The sequence below is a fragment of the Ovis canadensis genome, chromosome 14 (genome assembly GCF_042477335.2).
Source record: "Ovis canadensis isolate MfBH-ARS-UI-01 breed Bighorn chromosome 14, ARS-UI_OviCan_v2, whole genome shotgun sequence".
In the NCBI taxonomy this organism is placed as follows: Eukaryota; Metazoa; Chordata; class Mammalia; order Artiodactyla; family Bovidae; genus Ovis; species Ovis canadensis.
In genome coordinates, this window is record NC_091258.1 from 45,903,764 (window position 1) to 45,921,207 (window position 17,444).

Consider the following 17,444-nt stretch of genomic DNA (forward strand, 5'->3'; position numbering starts at 1 on the left):
CAAATTTTGCCATGTTTACAGCAAAAAGACTAATGCCCTTCAGGCAATAATTCTACAGCCACCTTTAGGTATCAAGCTCTGTACCCAACCATACTACAATAAAACTGTGCTGGAAAGGGAAAGACAGCTGAAAGATTACATTGCCTTACAAAGTTGAAAGAATCTCTTTTAATGCTTTTCTTGATATCAATATTCATAAAGCCATACTGTCCCCAAAGAGTTTATCAACCTCTTAAAAAAAATAAATGAAGTTGTTTGCATATTGACCCTGTAAGCGTCCCCGCTTGGTTTCCCCAGCACTTCATGAATATCAAAGCCAACAACAACAACAACAACAACAAAAAGTAAAATAAAAATAGACTCACTTATTCCTATGCACCAAATGAGCCCATGTCTCAAAATATAGGTGGCATTATTATTTCTTGTTTGTTCTTCAACAGAAAGGCATTATTAAGATTGGGGGGAAATACTTGTGCTCTGCAATATAAAAGCCATTTGTTTTCCATTTCTACTTCTCTGAACGCACAGGAACCTTGGTACGAACCTCTGTTGTCTCTGACTGTGAAATTTGGATTGTGAATGATTTCAGGGGGTAGACTGAAGATAAATCTTGGTCCATTGGCTGTGTCATCCTTGTCATCTGCACTAATTGTAACAATTGGCTGAAAGAGAAAGGTGGCCCATAAATAAATCATGCTAACATTGACACATCATTTATTCAAAAATTCCTGGCTGGCTAAGAAGCCTGATTTTAATTAGAGAACTTAGCTCCTGAGCTAAACCAGGGCTCTGAAGCCTTCTTGGGCAGTTGGGAAGTTGCTCCAAGGGATGCTCTTGAAAGCAAACTGGTTCTAAATGATTGCTTCTAGCCAGGGCAGGGCAGCATTACCTGGTTGGAATGTGGCTTGGTCTGGTCACTCTCACAGATGAAACCTTCATAAGGGGCAGCAAACTTGGGAGCATTGTCATTAACGTCAAGGACCCTAATGGCCACAGGGACTTTGGCTTCCTGATGCCGGTTGTCTGAAAGGAGAGAATTCAGATGGTAAACATGTGCAAGGGAAGAATCCATGTTGGTCCAAGGTTACTCCCGGGAAAGAGTGAGCTCCAGCTTCACTCAGGCCCTGCAGGCAAATGCACTGTGGGCACAAAACCCGAAGCATGCCAAGTCCAGTGTGGGGGTCATGTCCTAGAATAAAGGCTAACATTAGACCAGTAAGAAATAAACCACTTTTCCCTTTCTGCTGAGGTTTAATTCCAAATGCTTATAGTGTAGCCTGGCTCCCCAGAGTGTGGTCCACAATAGCAACTCTCAAAGGAGGGTTCCAGGACAGCATCAAACGATTTGGGAATTTGTTAGAAATGAAAATTCTCAAACCAAACCCAAGACCTGAGTTACAGCTCTGAGGGAGGGGTCGAGAAATGTTTGCTACAACAAGCCCTTCATGATAATCCACTGCGTGATCAAGTTTGAGAATCTCTGGTCCTCAACTCTTTGCGACCCCATGGATTGTAGCCACTGGGCTCCTTGTTCATGGAATTCTCAGGAAAGAATACTGGAGTGGGTTGCCATTCCCTTTTCCAGGGAATCTTCCCAACCCAGCGATCGATCCTGGGTCTCCTGTACTGCAGATTCTTTGCAATCTAAGCCATCAGGGAAGCCCTTATAGGTAAACAAAAACCCATAAATCTTGACTCTAACGATTCTGCTGCTCTGGGTTTAAACAAAACTGAGGATAAAGTGGGGAATCTTTCGGTGGTCATGAAGAGTCTCAAGCTGCTACAGGCTATCAGCTCATGTGCCAAGCCTGTACCCAATTCTGCCAAAGAAAATGAAAACAACTCTATTTGCTTATATGTCTTTCTAGATAGATGACCAAAAATAAATTTTAAAGATTGAAAAATATGTTTAAGACTGAAAAAAAAAAAGCTTGTTCTATCTCAACTATCTGTTATTTTCCAGAATATAGAGAGTCTGAAGGAATAATATTTGGCAAAGTAGAATCAAAACCCTTAGGATAATACTTACGGATTTCTGCTGCAAAAACTGATATGTTGAGCCAGGCAGTTTCTTCTCTATCCAAAGGTTTCGTAGTTTTAATAAAACCATCCTCTGGATTAATAGTGAAAAACCTGTCCAGGTCAGTATGACGATCGATTGAATACCTAAGCAGAATGCAAATGAGGCAATTAGACTGAGACATTCTAAGCAGCTTAATATTGGAATATTTTCTCCATGCTATATTTAAAGCAACTTTTTCAATGACTTGCTTGAGCTAGATTTTCTTTTTAATCAAATTTACTTTTCAAACTCTGTACATGAATCTTTTATAGAAATCATTTTGCCACATTGGAATTCTTTATTCAGGACAATGAATGAAAGAGCTGTTTAGCATATTTGATTGAGAAACAGAATAACATGCTGCATATTTGATTGAGAAATGGAATAACAGGCTGCAGATTTCTTCATATTTACTACAATCATCCACCATCTGAATATTTATGAACCTGCATTTGGGAAGCGGGCTTACCTTGCTTCCAAACTACTCAAATAGTCACAAGTGTATGGAACTTTTGCCAGATTTTTGCATACAAAATATTAAATACTGTTAAGTTTACCTAAAGTTATCATCAAAGATCATTCACAGTCTAGAAAAAAAATCAGTTTTATCCATACTCAAAGGAAAATGATATCTACAGTTTGAGTAAATTTATTCAATGTATTTGGTTTTAGCAGTTCTCAGGTAGTTTGGTTCTGAATTCCATTGTGAAGTATGTAAAGCAGGCTTGGCCATTCATTTGTAGAGCATCCTCACCCCCTCCTAAGCCTAACACCATAGTTGGAAGGTTTCAGCTACTCCTGTCCACTAGAAAATTTGCTTTAAAAAGAGACGGAGTAATTTCTAGAATATTACATGGAAAGGTGAGGTAGAGTATGGGTCAAGAGGAATGGTCTTTACTGAGGTGTAGCAAGGTAAAATAACTTTCCCAGGATGATGTGCTAGAGACATGGCTCTAATAAGTGTTGACAATTATCCATTGACTTCCATGAGGGTGTGGATCCAGGATCCCTGAGGATACCAAAACCCATGGATGCTCAAGTCTCTTATATAAAATGGTGTAATATTTGCGTATAACCAACACATATCCTCCTGTACACTTTAAATTATCTCTAGATTACTAAAATAGTTAATATAATGTAAATGCTATGTAAATAGTTGCTGCTGCTGCTGCTGCTAAGTCACTTCAGTCGTGTCTGACTCTGTATGACCCCATAGATGGCAGCCCACCAGGCTCCCCCGTCCCTGGGATTCTCCAGGCAAGAACATTGGAGTGGGTTGCCATTTCCTTCTCCAATGCATGAAAGTGAAAAGTGAAAGGAAAGTCGCTCAGTCGTGTCCAACTCTTCGCAACCCCATGGACCGCAGCCTACCAGGCTCCTCTGTCCATGGGATTTTCCAGGCAAGAGTACTGGAGTGGGGTGCCATCGCCTTCTCCAGTAAATAGTTGCTGGTGTTCCACAAATTCAAGTTACGCTTTTTGGAACCTTCTGGACTTTTTCCCTCAAAATAGTTTGGATCTGCAGTTGGTTGAATCCATCAATATGGAACCCATCAATACAGAGTCCATGGCTAAAGATGGCCAGCTGTACATATGTCTAAAGGCATTCACTGAGAGCCATACAACCAAATAATATTACCAAAAAGAGATAGCAAAGACCCTGGGTATCACAGAGTTTAATCTCTTCAATTTATAAATGATGGGATTTGCAAATGATCTGTCTCCTGGTTTCTGGGGAGCCAATATTAGAACCTGGATCTTCCAGTTCTAGATGACATTATTTCCAAGAAGGAGGAAATAAGTATGGAGCAGCACTTCATAAAATATAAAACATGAGCTCATCCATGATACCATTGACTTCACAGCTCCCTATGGGAACAGAATGATGAGTCTCCTTCACCAGTGATAAAATGGAAGATAAACTATCACACACCTCATAAATGTCAGTAGAGGTTCAGTGATTGAGCTGACTGAACCCTAAGCAGAGCTCTATGTGAAAAAAAAAGAGAAAAAAATAATATAGTTTTCCTGACACCAGAGAGTTTACTATCTACTTGACATGATAAGACAGGCTCATGGGAAGAAAGATAATTAACAAAGTGTTGTTCTATACAAGTGGAGCACATGGATTTTGGTTTTGTAAAGTCCTAGGTACAAGTTCATGTCCCACTGTATATACATCCAGAGATACTGGAGAAGCCACTTAAGTTATTTAAATCTGAGCTTACTTATCATTTAAACTAGAATATTAATAGTACCCAACTTCAAGGTCTTCTGTAAGAATGACATGAAATAACAGACGTTGAAGATGTATAACCTAGTGTCCCACATATAGTAAACAGGAAAACAAATAGAGCTGCTATGATTTTTGCTGTGGTCACCACTATTACACACTGGATAGATCAAGGAAGCTCTCAGATGTCAGTCTATGGAGTATGACTTTCATCCAGTGAAAAAATCATGAAGGGCTTTCGATCAGAGGAAAAACAGACTGAATCAGAGCATCAGGATGATGAATACGATAGGGTGGGCAAGGTGGTCTGAGCTAGTGAGGGTGGGGGAAGGAGCAGTGGAAACTTAAGGAGTTGATGTAGTTTTTAAGGAATATGAGGTGATAGAGAGTTAGGTGTAGGCGTGACAGAGGGAATGAAAGAGCCTGTGATAAAGACAGAGCCAGTAGGATTCAGTTGATATCTGGAGATCTGTGGGAAGCTGGGAGAGTCCTAGAGAATTTTTAGCATGGGTGTCACAGAGAGGGAGGCATTGGAAATACAAGAACAAAGTCAACTTAGCAGGAAGGAGAGACTGAAATCCTACTAGGGCTATGCTGCCAGGCCAGGAGAGGGGAGATTCAAGTCTACCATAGGTTTCACAAAGTCAGGAGTAGAGCCGATCTTCTTCTTCTTCTTCTTCTTTTTTTTTTTTTTTTAGTTTTTTATTTTTTAAATTTTAAAATATTTAATTCTTACATGCGTTCCCAAAAATGAACCCCCCCTCCCACCTCCCTCCCCATAACATCTCTCTGGGTCATCCCCATGCACCAGCCCCAAGCATGCTGCATCCTGCGTGAGACATAGACTGGCGATTCAATTCTTACATGATAGTATACATGTTAGAATGCCATTCTCCCAAATCATCCCATCCTCTCCCTCTCCCTCTGAGTCCAAAAGTATGTCACAAGAAGCATAGGCTCAAAAATATCTTTCTAATGAATGAGCAAGGGAAGGAAAAAGGAAGTGGGTAAAAATGCACAGCAGATAGCAGACAAAGTACAGAAATGAGAGTCAGGGAGAAAGATCAGTCTAGAGACAGAAAATCTGGAGCATTAACTCAATTTAAACATCAGAATGGAATGAAACTGTAAATAAGTGGACACAGGGAGAAAGACAATCTGAGGTCAAAGGTTGAGTCTCAGGGAGTCCCCGGTGCCCGGGCTGGGATGGAAAACTAGCAAAGACACCATCTATGTCTGAGGCATGAAGAGGTTACTGGCAATGAAGCTAAGAGGAAAGAATATTTCAGGAAGGCAATGGTAAAGAAAGGATCTCTAATGCTACAGAGTCTGAGAAGAAAGATTTGCAAAAATTTCTAAGCAGCTAAGAGTTTGGGTGACACTATAAGGCCCTACCTGTATGTCCAAGGACACAAATTCCCTTAAAGGTGAAGATAAGCATTCAGGAAAGTAGGCAGTCTGGCTAGAAAGCTTACTGAATAAAAAACTTTAAATGTTTTTCTATGAATTGTTTGGTAGTTCTAACAACTAGGACTTGAGTGGGTGAGGGAAGTTGATTCAAGGGCAGTAATGAGCATCTTTGGATAATTACAGAATCGCTTCCACTGAAAATATGACCCAAATAACCAATCACAGATGTGGATCCCTGGAAATAAAGAGGTGCCAAGGAAATGCGCTGTTGTTCCATGTGTTTTTACGTCACCACTTTTAAAACGCTGCTAATGTACCTCAATATTTCTAGGGCAAAGCTAATTCGTTTAAAATTAACACCATGAAAATTTTTGAGTAGTTTAAAGGTGCTATCAAGCTCCTCAGTCATTATGTAACGTAACTTCTTGCATGCAGAGCACAGTACTCAAACGTTCCCGGGAAATCTTTCCATTAGTGCCTGCTCAGCCAGAGTAAACCACCCAAGGCAGATCCGGATTAAAATCCAGTCTCCAATACTGACTGGTCATGTAACTGAGTAATTCATGTCAGCACTTTGAGCTCCAGTATTTCCATTTATTGGATCCTAAAGTGATCACTGTCTCAAGGTTGTTTGAGGATTAACTTATATAACTTAGTGCAGGGTTGTCTGGAGCCAAGAAAACTGTCTTCCTTTCTCCCCAGAGGGGCAATGTTCAAAGACTTAAAGGCAACTGAACAACAGTTACATTTGGCATTTCCTTCTGCCCTGTCAGCATTTTTTTTTTTTTTTGGTATAAATAGAAAAACTCCAATGTCTGTGATATTTTTTTTTCATATTCAGATATACTTACTTTTCTTCCCAGCTTTATTGATGTATGATTAATAATTTAAAAAAATCATCTGTATTTAATGTCTAACAACATGATGTTTCAAAATAAGTATACCTTGTGTAATGATTACCATGATCAAACTAATTAACCTATTCATTGCCTCCTCGCATAGTTACCATTCATGTGTGTGTCTGTGTGTGTGTTTGTGTGTGTGTTGGGGGTGGGGGCAAGAACACTTAAGATCTACTCTCTTTGTAAATGTCAAGTCCACAATACATTATCATTAACTATAGTTACCATGCTGGTCAATATCCCTCCCCCCCATTTTCCCGATTCTCTAGATCCTGGAAACCACTGTTCTATTCTCTGTTTCTATCAATCAGACTTTTTTAGATTCCACATAGGAGTAACATGCTATGTATTATGGCTTTCTGAGTCCAGCTTATTTCATTTAGCAGTTGTTGTTGTTTAGTTGCTAAATTGTGTTCAACTCTTTGCTACCCCATGGACTGCAACATGCCAAGCTTCCCTATCCTTCACCATCTCCTGGAATTTGCTCAAACTAATGTCCATTGAGTTAGTGATGCTATCTAACCATCTCATCCTCTGCCACCTCCTCCTTTTGCCTTCAATCTTTCCCAGCATCAGGGTCTTTTCCAGTGAGTCATTTATTCGCATCAGATGGCCAATGTATTGGAGCTTCAGCTTCAGCATCAGTCCTTCCAATGAATATTCAGGGTTGATTTCCTTTAGGATTGACTGGTTTGTTCTCCCTGCTGTCCAAGGGACTCTCAAGACTTCTCCAGCACCACAATTTGAAAGCATCAGTTCTTCAGCGTTCAGCCTTCTTTATGGTCCTACTCTCACATCCATACAGGACTACTGGAAAAACCATAGCTTTGACTGTATAGACCTTTGTCATTTAGCATAGTATTCATCATTTAGCATAGTATCCCCCAAATACACATATGTTATCACCATTGGCAGAATTTTCTTTCTTCAGGCTAAATAATATTCTATTATATAGATATGTCATGATTTCTTTGTCCATTCATCTGTCGATGGAAATTTAGATTACTTCCATAGCTTGTCTATCATGAATAACACTGCAGTGAAAATGGGGGTTCAGCTATCTGTTCAAGATACAGCTGTTATGGAAAGCAGTATAGAGGTTCCTCAAAATGCAGATGGTGGCTTGTTCTGTGGGCTGTAACTTATCAACCCATGACCGAGACAGACATATCCCTGGCCCTCTTTGAGTATGCCAGTGGCAACACAGTGTAAGCTGTCACTGTGATGCAGCATGGTAAGAGCTGTGAGGTAGAAGCTGCATCCAACCTATCTTAGGGTGCCTGGCAGAACTCCTAGAGGACATGACACCTAAGTGGAGGTGGGAAAAATGAGTACCATGTTGCAAGCTGGAAAAGAGGAGGGAGAGAGCTCCAACCAAGAGGAAGAACATACAAAGGTCAGGAACTAGAAAAGGACAGGAAATAGCCTAGTCTAGCTGCAACTGAGAGTCTGGTGAGAAGGGAGAGGAAGAAAGCAGAGAGACCAGCAGTAACTGAGGGGTGGGGGTGGGGAGGGGCTTGAAGAAGACCTTTACCCGAGTGAGAGACTTGAGATTATTTTGGACTATGAGACAATGAGAAACAATTTGATCATTGACTTTTGTTGTTGTTGTTTAACTGAAGCACGATATGATATTTGGATCTTGCTACAGGATGATGGAAAGGCAGGTGGTGGTCTGGGGATAGGGAGACCATGAGGAGGCAGAGGAAGGAATCTAAGCAAGAACAGAATTAGGGGAATGGCCACGGAAGCATAAACACCTGCTAGAATCCAGGGCAGGTTTCAGACAACTTTCCATTCCTGCCATATATAGACATGCCTTGACTGTATAACTCAAGCTTCCTTCTGGTCAGCTTCTTTCTCATCTCTGTCTCATCTTCATCACCAGTCTCATTGGTTATTAGCTCAGGTTGGGGAGGCAGGGGAGGCAGGGTTCTGTTTTCTAGTTTTCTTTTCTAAGTCACAAAAATGTACTCATCATAAGAAAAGCACTCTAAATTTGCGGGTCACTTTATTTTCTCTTCAAAGTGTTCAGCAGTTAGATAGACAGGGCTTGCTTTCTGAGCCCCTTGATCACTATCTGGGTTCTTTGGTTAGGTCATTTTGTCCTGCAGAACCCCGTTTTTGTCTCAGCTTAAGGGATAAGAATTCCTATAAAATAATGTTGAGAGGATAAATTAGTTTATGTATCTGATTCCCCTTAGTGAAGTAACGGGAGCATAGAAAGGTATTCAATAAATTAGAATTACGGTTATTATTTTACAACCATTATTTATACTTCACCACAATTCTCTGAGACAGACAGGTGAAGATAAGGGTTATATCACCTAGTATAACCAGGAAATCTGCTCCAGAAATTATGGAGCCTGAATGAGTCTATCCAAATAACTGGAGTAGAATTTTCATGTCTCCTAAGTCTTCATCTTGTTTACACTGAATGATATCTTGGACCCTTCTTGAGACTGAAGGATGTGGCTCCTGTAGGGCTTCCTAACCCTCTTGCCTCTAGAATTCCCCATCCAGACTTTAAAAATAAGTTTGTCTGTACCTGATCGGGCTGTTGGCAGCATCAGGGTCTTTGGCATGCACTCTCCCCACCACAGTGCCAGGGGCTGCGTTTTCTTGGACTTCGTGGATGTAACTTGGGGCCAAGAACATAGGGGGCTCGTCAGCATCTTCTACTGCAATCTTGACTGTCACGGTGTCCTTGAAAGGCCCATTGCTGATGAACTTCGGGTCAATGTGCACGTTGGCTGCCTCTACCTTCAAGCTGTATGCTCTTTTGGTTTCAAAATCTACAGGCTGGCAAAAAAGAAGAGAAGATTGACAACCAATTCCTTGAAAGAATAATGGAAGAGAAAGACCTGATTGTTTTTATAGGGCCGCGTGAATAGTTGTTCAAAGAGAGAAAATCGGTGTCTATTCAATATCCAATTACCTGAGCCATTTGGTCAGAAAATCAGACAAATCAATTGTTAAAATTTGGAATGCGTTTAATGGGTAATTCTAGGAGCATGGCAGACTCAGAAGGACCCCATCATCTAAAATGAACCACATTCTCTGAACACACTAAGGCTTCCCAATTCAGTCACTAAAATCACTTAAGGAAAGGAATTAAAACATTACAAAAATAAATGTTGTAGCCCATTCTGAAAAGTACTAAGAATCTTGGTAATAAAAATACTCAATGAATTTTAGAGAAAAAAACAATGTCTTGTTAGATGACTCTCCCCTCTACCTATACACACTCTAGCTTAATCATATTAACAGTCTCATTTTTAAACTTTCTGACCTCAGAGCATTTCTCAAAGTCTAGAAACCTTATCATCAGTGGTCCATAATCTGACTTAACATGGTTTATGGGTAATTTGAGTGGGTGGGGTTTTTTGAATGACATTATCCTAATTACTGATACTATTATCCCTTTTCCAATTCTTCCATTCCCAAACACAACAAGGCATCTCAGTACTAGTTTTTAACATGCCTGTTATGCTTCCTAATCTCCCTTTTGAAAGACTATGATAGAACTCTCTAGCTGGAATGGAATGACATCACTTTGTTTGGACTGAATTCATGTTTAGGTTACTTCCTAGTTATGGCAAGTGATATAGGACAGTGTGAGTACTTCCCAGTTAAAAGAATGTATATTTGTACAAAAGTCCATTGAAAGAAAAACAATTATAAATAATATAGATTTTACACAGATGTGAAAAAAAAAAAAATGAAGTAACATTTGAATGGCTGTCATTATTAAGAAACTGACAGTAAGCACTCCCACATTCTGAAGGAGGGGTGGTTCTGTGAAATCAGTCAGCAACGGGTGAAAAGTAAAATCACAGAGGAGAAACAAGCCTTCCTGCCCGGAAACAGAACTTTCTAATGAGCACTCTGAATGATGCTGAACTCCCAAATGTTTGCAAAGAGTTGGGTCTTTTAAGGCTAGCATCTGCCTGCCTCGTTGCTGTCATCTGCCTAGTATTATTTTGAATGGACATATAATCATAGGGCTTAGTCCTAACCTAATTCTACAGAATTCTAACTGAGGATGGTTCCAGTTTCAGGAAAGTTAAAAGCATTCAACACCCTTGACACTTTTCTCGCCAGATTCAGAGAACATTCCCTTTTCTTGAAGCAAAATCTGTCCCCGGCTGTTCCAGGTTCCCCAGCGGTCTCTTTGTCCTTCACTGGGTTACTGAACAGCAGGAAGTAATGGTATTTATAGGCTGAAGGTGTGAGACTGCTGCAATCCTTCAAAAATCTCTGTGATTATTAGACAAAATCAAAAACCTGAATATGATAGTTCTGAGACCAGGCAAGAAGAAAATTTCTTCTCTCAGATAATCTGTCGATTCACCTGGTAACAGAATGTTTTGAACTTGGCTTAGGTACACGCCTAAGGACCCAGAGCATTGTTTCCACTGGAAAACCTTGTTAATGTTAAAGTTGGTATAGTATAGTTTGACTGGTACCTGCTGAATCTAGAGCAAAGCTCCCCAGATCTTTGCAAATGCTTGTCTGGAACGCCCTTTCTAGTTTGGTGAAACTTTACTGTCTTCTGGTGGTCATCCCAGGCTTATGAAATCCTCCCCATCTCCCCCAGACAGATTGGTCTGGCCCCTTAATTGCCCATCTGCAGTCCCTTGTCCCCCACCCCTGCTGGGTGAAGAGCATCCCAAAGAACTATATGCAGTTGTGTTGATCTTTGCTGACCTCTGCCTCCCCAGCACCCAGGAATGACTATACCAAGTGATAGCATGCACCAATCACTGTGGTTGAAAGGAAAGCAGAGCTGATGGATGGACAACATTTAAGCATCTGCCTCTAATTTACTCCTTGCCTCCTTCCAAAAGAGATTTAAAGTAGTTTCCCTATCCATGTCATGAGTAGTTGAAATAAAGCTATATGAAGCAACATACTACATAAGCCATAAAAATCTCAGTACTCCCGAGTTTACTAATCCCACCTCTATAAATCCTGCCTGAGGGATTAATTCAACAGAAAACCAAAACACACAGTATTCAAAAATGCATGATGTTGTTTAGACATCATTGAGGGGTTATATCTAATCCTGGGAAACATACACACAAAACAGCAAATCCAACTGTGAGATTTTATTAAGGAAATAATGGTCCATCAATAGGATGGGATGTTATGTAGTCATTAAAAATGATTATGTATATTATATAACAGCATGTAAAACATTTATGATGTGCTATTAAGTTAACACATCTGATTACTCTATGACTGCCACTGTGTTAAATGTTACACATCCACATCTATATATATGTGGACAGAGAACATAAAGAAATAATCAGGCGTGCATGCATGCCTGCTAAGTCGCTTCAGTTGTGTCTGACTCTGTGACCCCATGGACTGTAGCCTACCAGATTCCTCTGTCCAGGGGATTCTCCAGGCAAGAATACTGGAGAGGGTTTCCATCCCTCCTCCAGGGGATCTTCCAAACCCAGGATCGAACCCACGTCTCCTGCGGCTCCTGCATTGTAGGCACTCTGCTTTTTTTAATCACTGAGCCACTGGGGAAGCCATAATCAGGCATAAAAGTGGCTTTATTAAAATTGTTATTTTAAAAATATTTAAAATGCCTTCTAATGCTGCGCTCTCATTGCTTTACAAGGAGTTTATTTGTTTGAAAGTGAATACCTCAGAGACCTCAGAGACCATGAAGAGATCTCTCAGTGGTAACTGGGAATCCCCCTCAGTCAAAGCTGTTGCAGCATTGGATTTTCCTAAGTCCACCAAGCCACCTACAGGTCTCATTTTTACTTTGCACTGGTTCTTCTTCAGCTAGTCACACAGAGATCATCTCAATATCCTGAAGGCAGCTCCTCTGTCTCTCTCTTTCTCTTACACACTCTTATAAGCCTGACACTTACTCTGTCTGACACAGGGTATTCAAGAAATATTTATTACAAGCTATTCAGTACAAGAAAGTGAAAGTGTTACTCATTCAGTCATGTCCAACTCTTTGTGACCCCATAGGCTGGAGCCCTTCAGGCTTCTTTTCTGTCCATGAAATTCTCTAGTCAAGAATACTGGAGAGGGTAGCCTTTCCCTTCTCTTCCCAACCTAGGCATTGAACCCGGGTCTCCTGCATTGCAGGCAGATTCTTTACCCTCTAAGCTACCAGGGAAGCCCATTCAATACCTGAATAACTCCTAAGTAACTCTTGAATTCTTTATGTTTATCTTTTCTGCCTTCTGCCAGTCTTTGTTATTTCTCTCTTGAATTCCAGCAAGATTTTTTCAACTGGTCCCACTGTATCATCTCAAAACCCTCAAGACTGAACTCACTCAAGTTTCTTAAAAGTGTCCTGTTTTCTTCAAGACCAGTCCTTCAAGCACTTTGTTTTCTCTGACCCTTCTCTCCTTATCCATTTGATAAATTCCTACTCATCTATGAAGACTTAGCTCTAGAACTGCTCCCTGCAAGTGGTCATCCATGACCCATATTCACAGATTCTATCATGTGTTATCATAATTGCTTTTCAGCCAGGAAGTGATTTTGCTGTACCTCACCCCAGGGAATATTAGGCTTTGTCTGGAGCTATATTTTATCATCACAGCTGGTGGGGCTGGGTGTGTGCTTTCTGACATCAAGTAAGGAGAGGTCAGGAATGTTGCTAAACACCATACAATGCACAGAACTGCCCCCTACAACAAAGAAGTCTCTGTCCTGAAATGTTAACAATCTCAAGGGTCAGAAACACCCCCTCTATTTTAATTGTCTTTTTTGCTTAACTGTCCTGTTAAATTCTGATCTCCCTGTGACCAGAACTCTGTTTTTTCAATTTTAGATGTCCAACCTCTCACAAAGGGCCTGCCTGACAAATAATAAAAACTCAATCACTCTTGGTAGAAAAATAAGTTGAATGAATTAAGAAACAAGTGTAAAAAAAAAAAAACTATATTAGAGAATATTTTTGAAAAGTAAAAATAGTTTTGTGGGTCTCTCTACATCTTTTTATATTATTAAATAATATATAATGCTTCCATCAATTTACTCTATTAAATTTACCTCTCAATATTTTTGTTTTCCTCCTGGACAGTTAGAACTTCATGCTATAAGTTTAAGGAAATGTTCTTTTATAAATGAAAGAACATTCTACTCTGTTTTCAACCTAAACATCAGTGCTTTATGGAAGATTATTCCTTTGCCTGAAATAAACACACTGAATTGGGGGGAAATGTGCAAATTAATCATATGCAGAGAGCTCATTTGCAATGTGTTAGTCCCATGGGGTGATTTAAATGTTTCAGATTTTAAAGACACAGTGTGTGTTTATACCCTGAATACACTGAAAACAGGTGACAACCTTAGCATAACCAACTACCCAATTACTTGAACAGCCAAGGATGCGGGCAGGAATCGTTGACGTCACTGCTCATATGTCAGTATCAGGCAGGAGGGATAGTCATATTAATTAACAAAGCAAGTTGACAGCTCAATGCTACAGGCCAATTCACACAGCTACTTTTCCAGAGGAGAAACCAGAGGGAGGGATTATCCCAGCCCCTTGAGGCTGGTGATTAGGCTTCGGTGACTATACCATTCATCACCACTAATATCCAACTTCCATACTCTTTTATGACAGAGTCACTCCTACTCTCTTTTTCTTTGGGTCCCCTCATATTTCTCCCAAACCCAACAACATTGCTTTCGTATGTTGTGAAAAGTGGGCTTCCGAGAACACATCTCTCCCTGCTCCCTTTACTAAAAGATTCCTCCCAGGAATCTCCCTCCCATCCCACCCTTGCCTCCTCTCCAGCAGCTGAACTCTTTATTGATTCTTGAAATTAATTTTTTCATCAGTGTTCCAGTCCAATCTTTCCCATCATACCAAGGAGCTTAATATTCAGGCTACAAAACCAAGTTGAAAATGAATGTTTGATTAAAACCAAGGTAATTCCATCATCCAATTCAGATTTGATACTCCTTATACTTTAATGATGGAGAGGTATTGATTTCTCAAGTGGTAAATTGGGGGGGGGGGATGGTAATCGTTTTATTAGGATATCCACTGAAAGCGAATCAAATCTGGCTCTCTTTATAAAATCTTTTTGGTCCAGCTATTTCCAAAATGCGTTAAGTGGGAAGATGTTCTAGAATACACTAATTTCAAATTCCATGTCTTTAAATTGCTAGCTGTGTGATTACAACAGGATTAAATTATTTAACCTGTCTGAGCCCCAGCCTCCTCCTAATTAAACTAAGGTATCATTGCCCACAGGAATATTACCATCTATTTTATATGATTTTTATCATATACCAAACAAAGGATACTGTGAGTCACAGGCTGTCTCTGGCCAATATTTAGAATTGAGTAAATGTTAGATTAAAAAAAAAAACAAGAATAAACAATAAGCTCATCTTTGTAGTGAATTAATCCCAGGAACACATTTTTAACAATTTAGCTGACTATGTGAAGAAGGCAATGGCACCCCACTCCAGTACTCTTGCCTGGAAAATCCCATGGATGGAGGAGCCTGGTGGGCTGCAGTCCATGGGGTCGCTGAGAGTTGGACACGACTCAGTGACTTCACTTTCACTTTTCACTTTCATGCATTGGAGAAGGAAATGGCAACCCACTCCAGTGTTCTTGCCTGGAGAATCCCAGGGACAGGGGAGCCTGGTGGGCTGCTGTCTATGGGGTCACACAGAGTCGGACACGACTGAAGCGACTTAGCAGCAGCAGCAGCAGCAGCAGCAGCAGCTATGAGGGAAGATCCATTATTTTTGTTTCTCAGGCTCAGTTCTGAGAGAAAATTGAGCAGAGGATTTGGTTTACATTTCATAGAAGGCCCAATAATGTAACAGACCTTGGATGTTTGAGGTGGGAAAAGTTCTGGAGAACCTATATTAATAGACTCAGCTTGGCAGATGCAACCAGGAAACATCATGCATGCTGAGGGCTGCTTCTCCAAAATCCAGATTTATCTAAACATCTTTCTTTCCCTGAGGAAACTGCCAAGTCATTCAAGAACTAATCAGTAATCTCAGGGCAAGTATTATCACCCCCTTTCTTTCTTCCAGTTTTACTGAGATATAATTGACATATAGCACTGTATAAGCTTAAAATCTGACTTTCATACATCATGAAATCATTACCACAGTAAGTTGAGTGAACATTCATCATCTCATATAGATACAAAAGAAAAAGGAAAAATTTATTTTTGATGAAAACTCTTAAGGATTTACTCACTGAACAATTTTCATATATAACATACAGCAGTATTAATTACATCCCTAACACTTATTTACTCATCTTATAAATAGGAGTTTTTCCCTTTTGACTGCCTTCATCCAACTTTTTCTTTCCCCATCCTCCACCTCTGATAACCATACATCTGATCTCTTTGTCCATGAGTCTGCTTTTTGGTTTGTTTTTGAAGAATAATCGACCTACAGTACCATGCTAGTTCCTGGTGCACAACATAGTAATTTGAAATTTCTATACATTTCAAAATGGTAAGTCTGATTGTCATCTGTCACAACAGCGAGATATTACATTATTATTGACTATAGTCCCTAAGTTGTATACAAACTATCAATCTCAGGTAGGCATCATCAGTCGCTTCTGCCAGCTCCCTCTGGAATATAGTTCTGTTATCTCCCAAAAGCTCAAAGCTCAACTGCAAAGTCTGAGGTCCAGCCCTCAGTTGTCCATATTCTGTTTTTAGCTTTCAACTCTTTGCTTCCTGCAGTGTTGTCCTGGCACAGCAGGCCACACTGCTGCCACATCTGATTCCTCACCCTAACTCACCTTTTTCAGTTTCACCACGCCCTCCTGTGTTTCATAGTCCGTTGTGATTTCAAACAATTCCATCCCATCTCCATCAACAATATTGTACGTGACTAAGCCATTTTCTCCAATGTCTGGATCTTTAGCCTTCACTCTTCCCACTTCCTCCCCTGGGACAGCTGCTTCTGACACAGACATCTGGTATACGCCTAGAAGAAGAAGATATCTATTTTTATTTTCCCTTTTATTTGGCAGCTGTAAGACTTTAGATTTTGTTGAATCCCAATAAATTTCTCAAAGGGTTTGACATTGAGCTTCCTATTGATTGAAAACATGAAAAGAAGTGAATGGATACGAGGAAGATCCCACACAGCTTGCTTGTCAAAGAAATGTTTTCTGTAAAGAATGATGAAATAATATCAGGGTCCAGGGTGGCAGGGTGGGGGCACCTGCCACACGTGAGAAAGGAAGACAATGCCCAGTTACATTTCCCATCAGGGACTGATGCAGGGCCATGCATATCTTCACCCAGTCAAAAAAAAAAAAAATCAAAACCTCTTTTCACGTCTTTGGAATGGCCCAGAGTTAATTCTAAGGCTCACATATGGCACTCCCAGGCGCCCAGAAAGAGAATGTCTTCTCTGTTTAAAAGCCTTCTGTAACTCCATATTTATTTTAAAGTCAAATGCAAATTTTGTCCTTCAAGGTCATGACTCTTCCAGCTGTATATCTGACTCTCTTCTTACTTTACCTCCTTCACCATTTGATAAATGGATATCTTATATGGAAAGGTTTCTCACAGTGTGACATTTCCACATAGATTTGTTTAATACGTATTGAGAACCTACTATATCCTGAGCACTGTCCTCGCCTTTGGAAACTCAGTAGTAAATGAAAGAGTCAAGATTCTTCTCTCATTCTACAGAGAAAAAAAAAATCAGATGGCTAACCTTTGTTGACAGCTTATGCCAGATATCATTGTAAGATTCTACAGTGGCTCATTTAGTTCTAACAATACCCTACTAATTTAAATGTTTTTTTTAAAAAATATTTATTTGCCTCTTTCGCTGTGTTGGGT

The 17,444-nt window shown here is 40.1% G+C and overlaps 1 protein-coding gene across 1 annotated transcript in view; it reads right to left on the reverse strand.

Moving 5' to 3' along the window:
- The window catches only part of CDH11 (cadherin 11), a 150,788-nt gene that overhangs the window by 18,543 nt on the left and 114,801 nt on the right, over positions 1 to 17,444 (reverse strand). The window contains exons 7-11 of the mRNA XM_069548936.1: positions 16,388 to 16,575; positions 9,155 to 9,408; positions 2,030 to 2,166; positions 890 to 1,023; positions 545 to 662 (exon numbers count right to left, since the gene is read on the reverse strand). Coding sequence (XP_069405037.1) covers positions 545 to 662; positions 890 to 1,023; positions 2,030 to 2,166; positions 9,155 to 9,408; positions 16,388 to 16,575 — 831 coding nt within the window. The remainder of the gene's footprint in view (positions 1 to 544; positions 663 to 889; positions 1,024 to 2,029; positions 2,167 to 9,154; positions 9,409 to 16,387; positions 16,576 to 17,444) is intronic.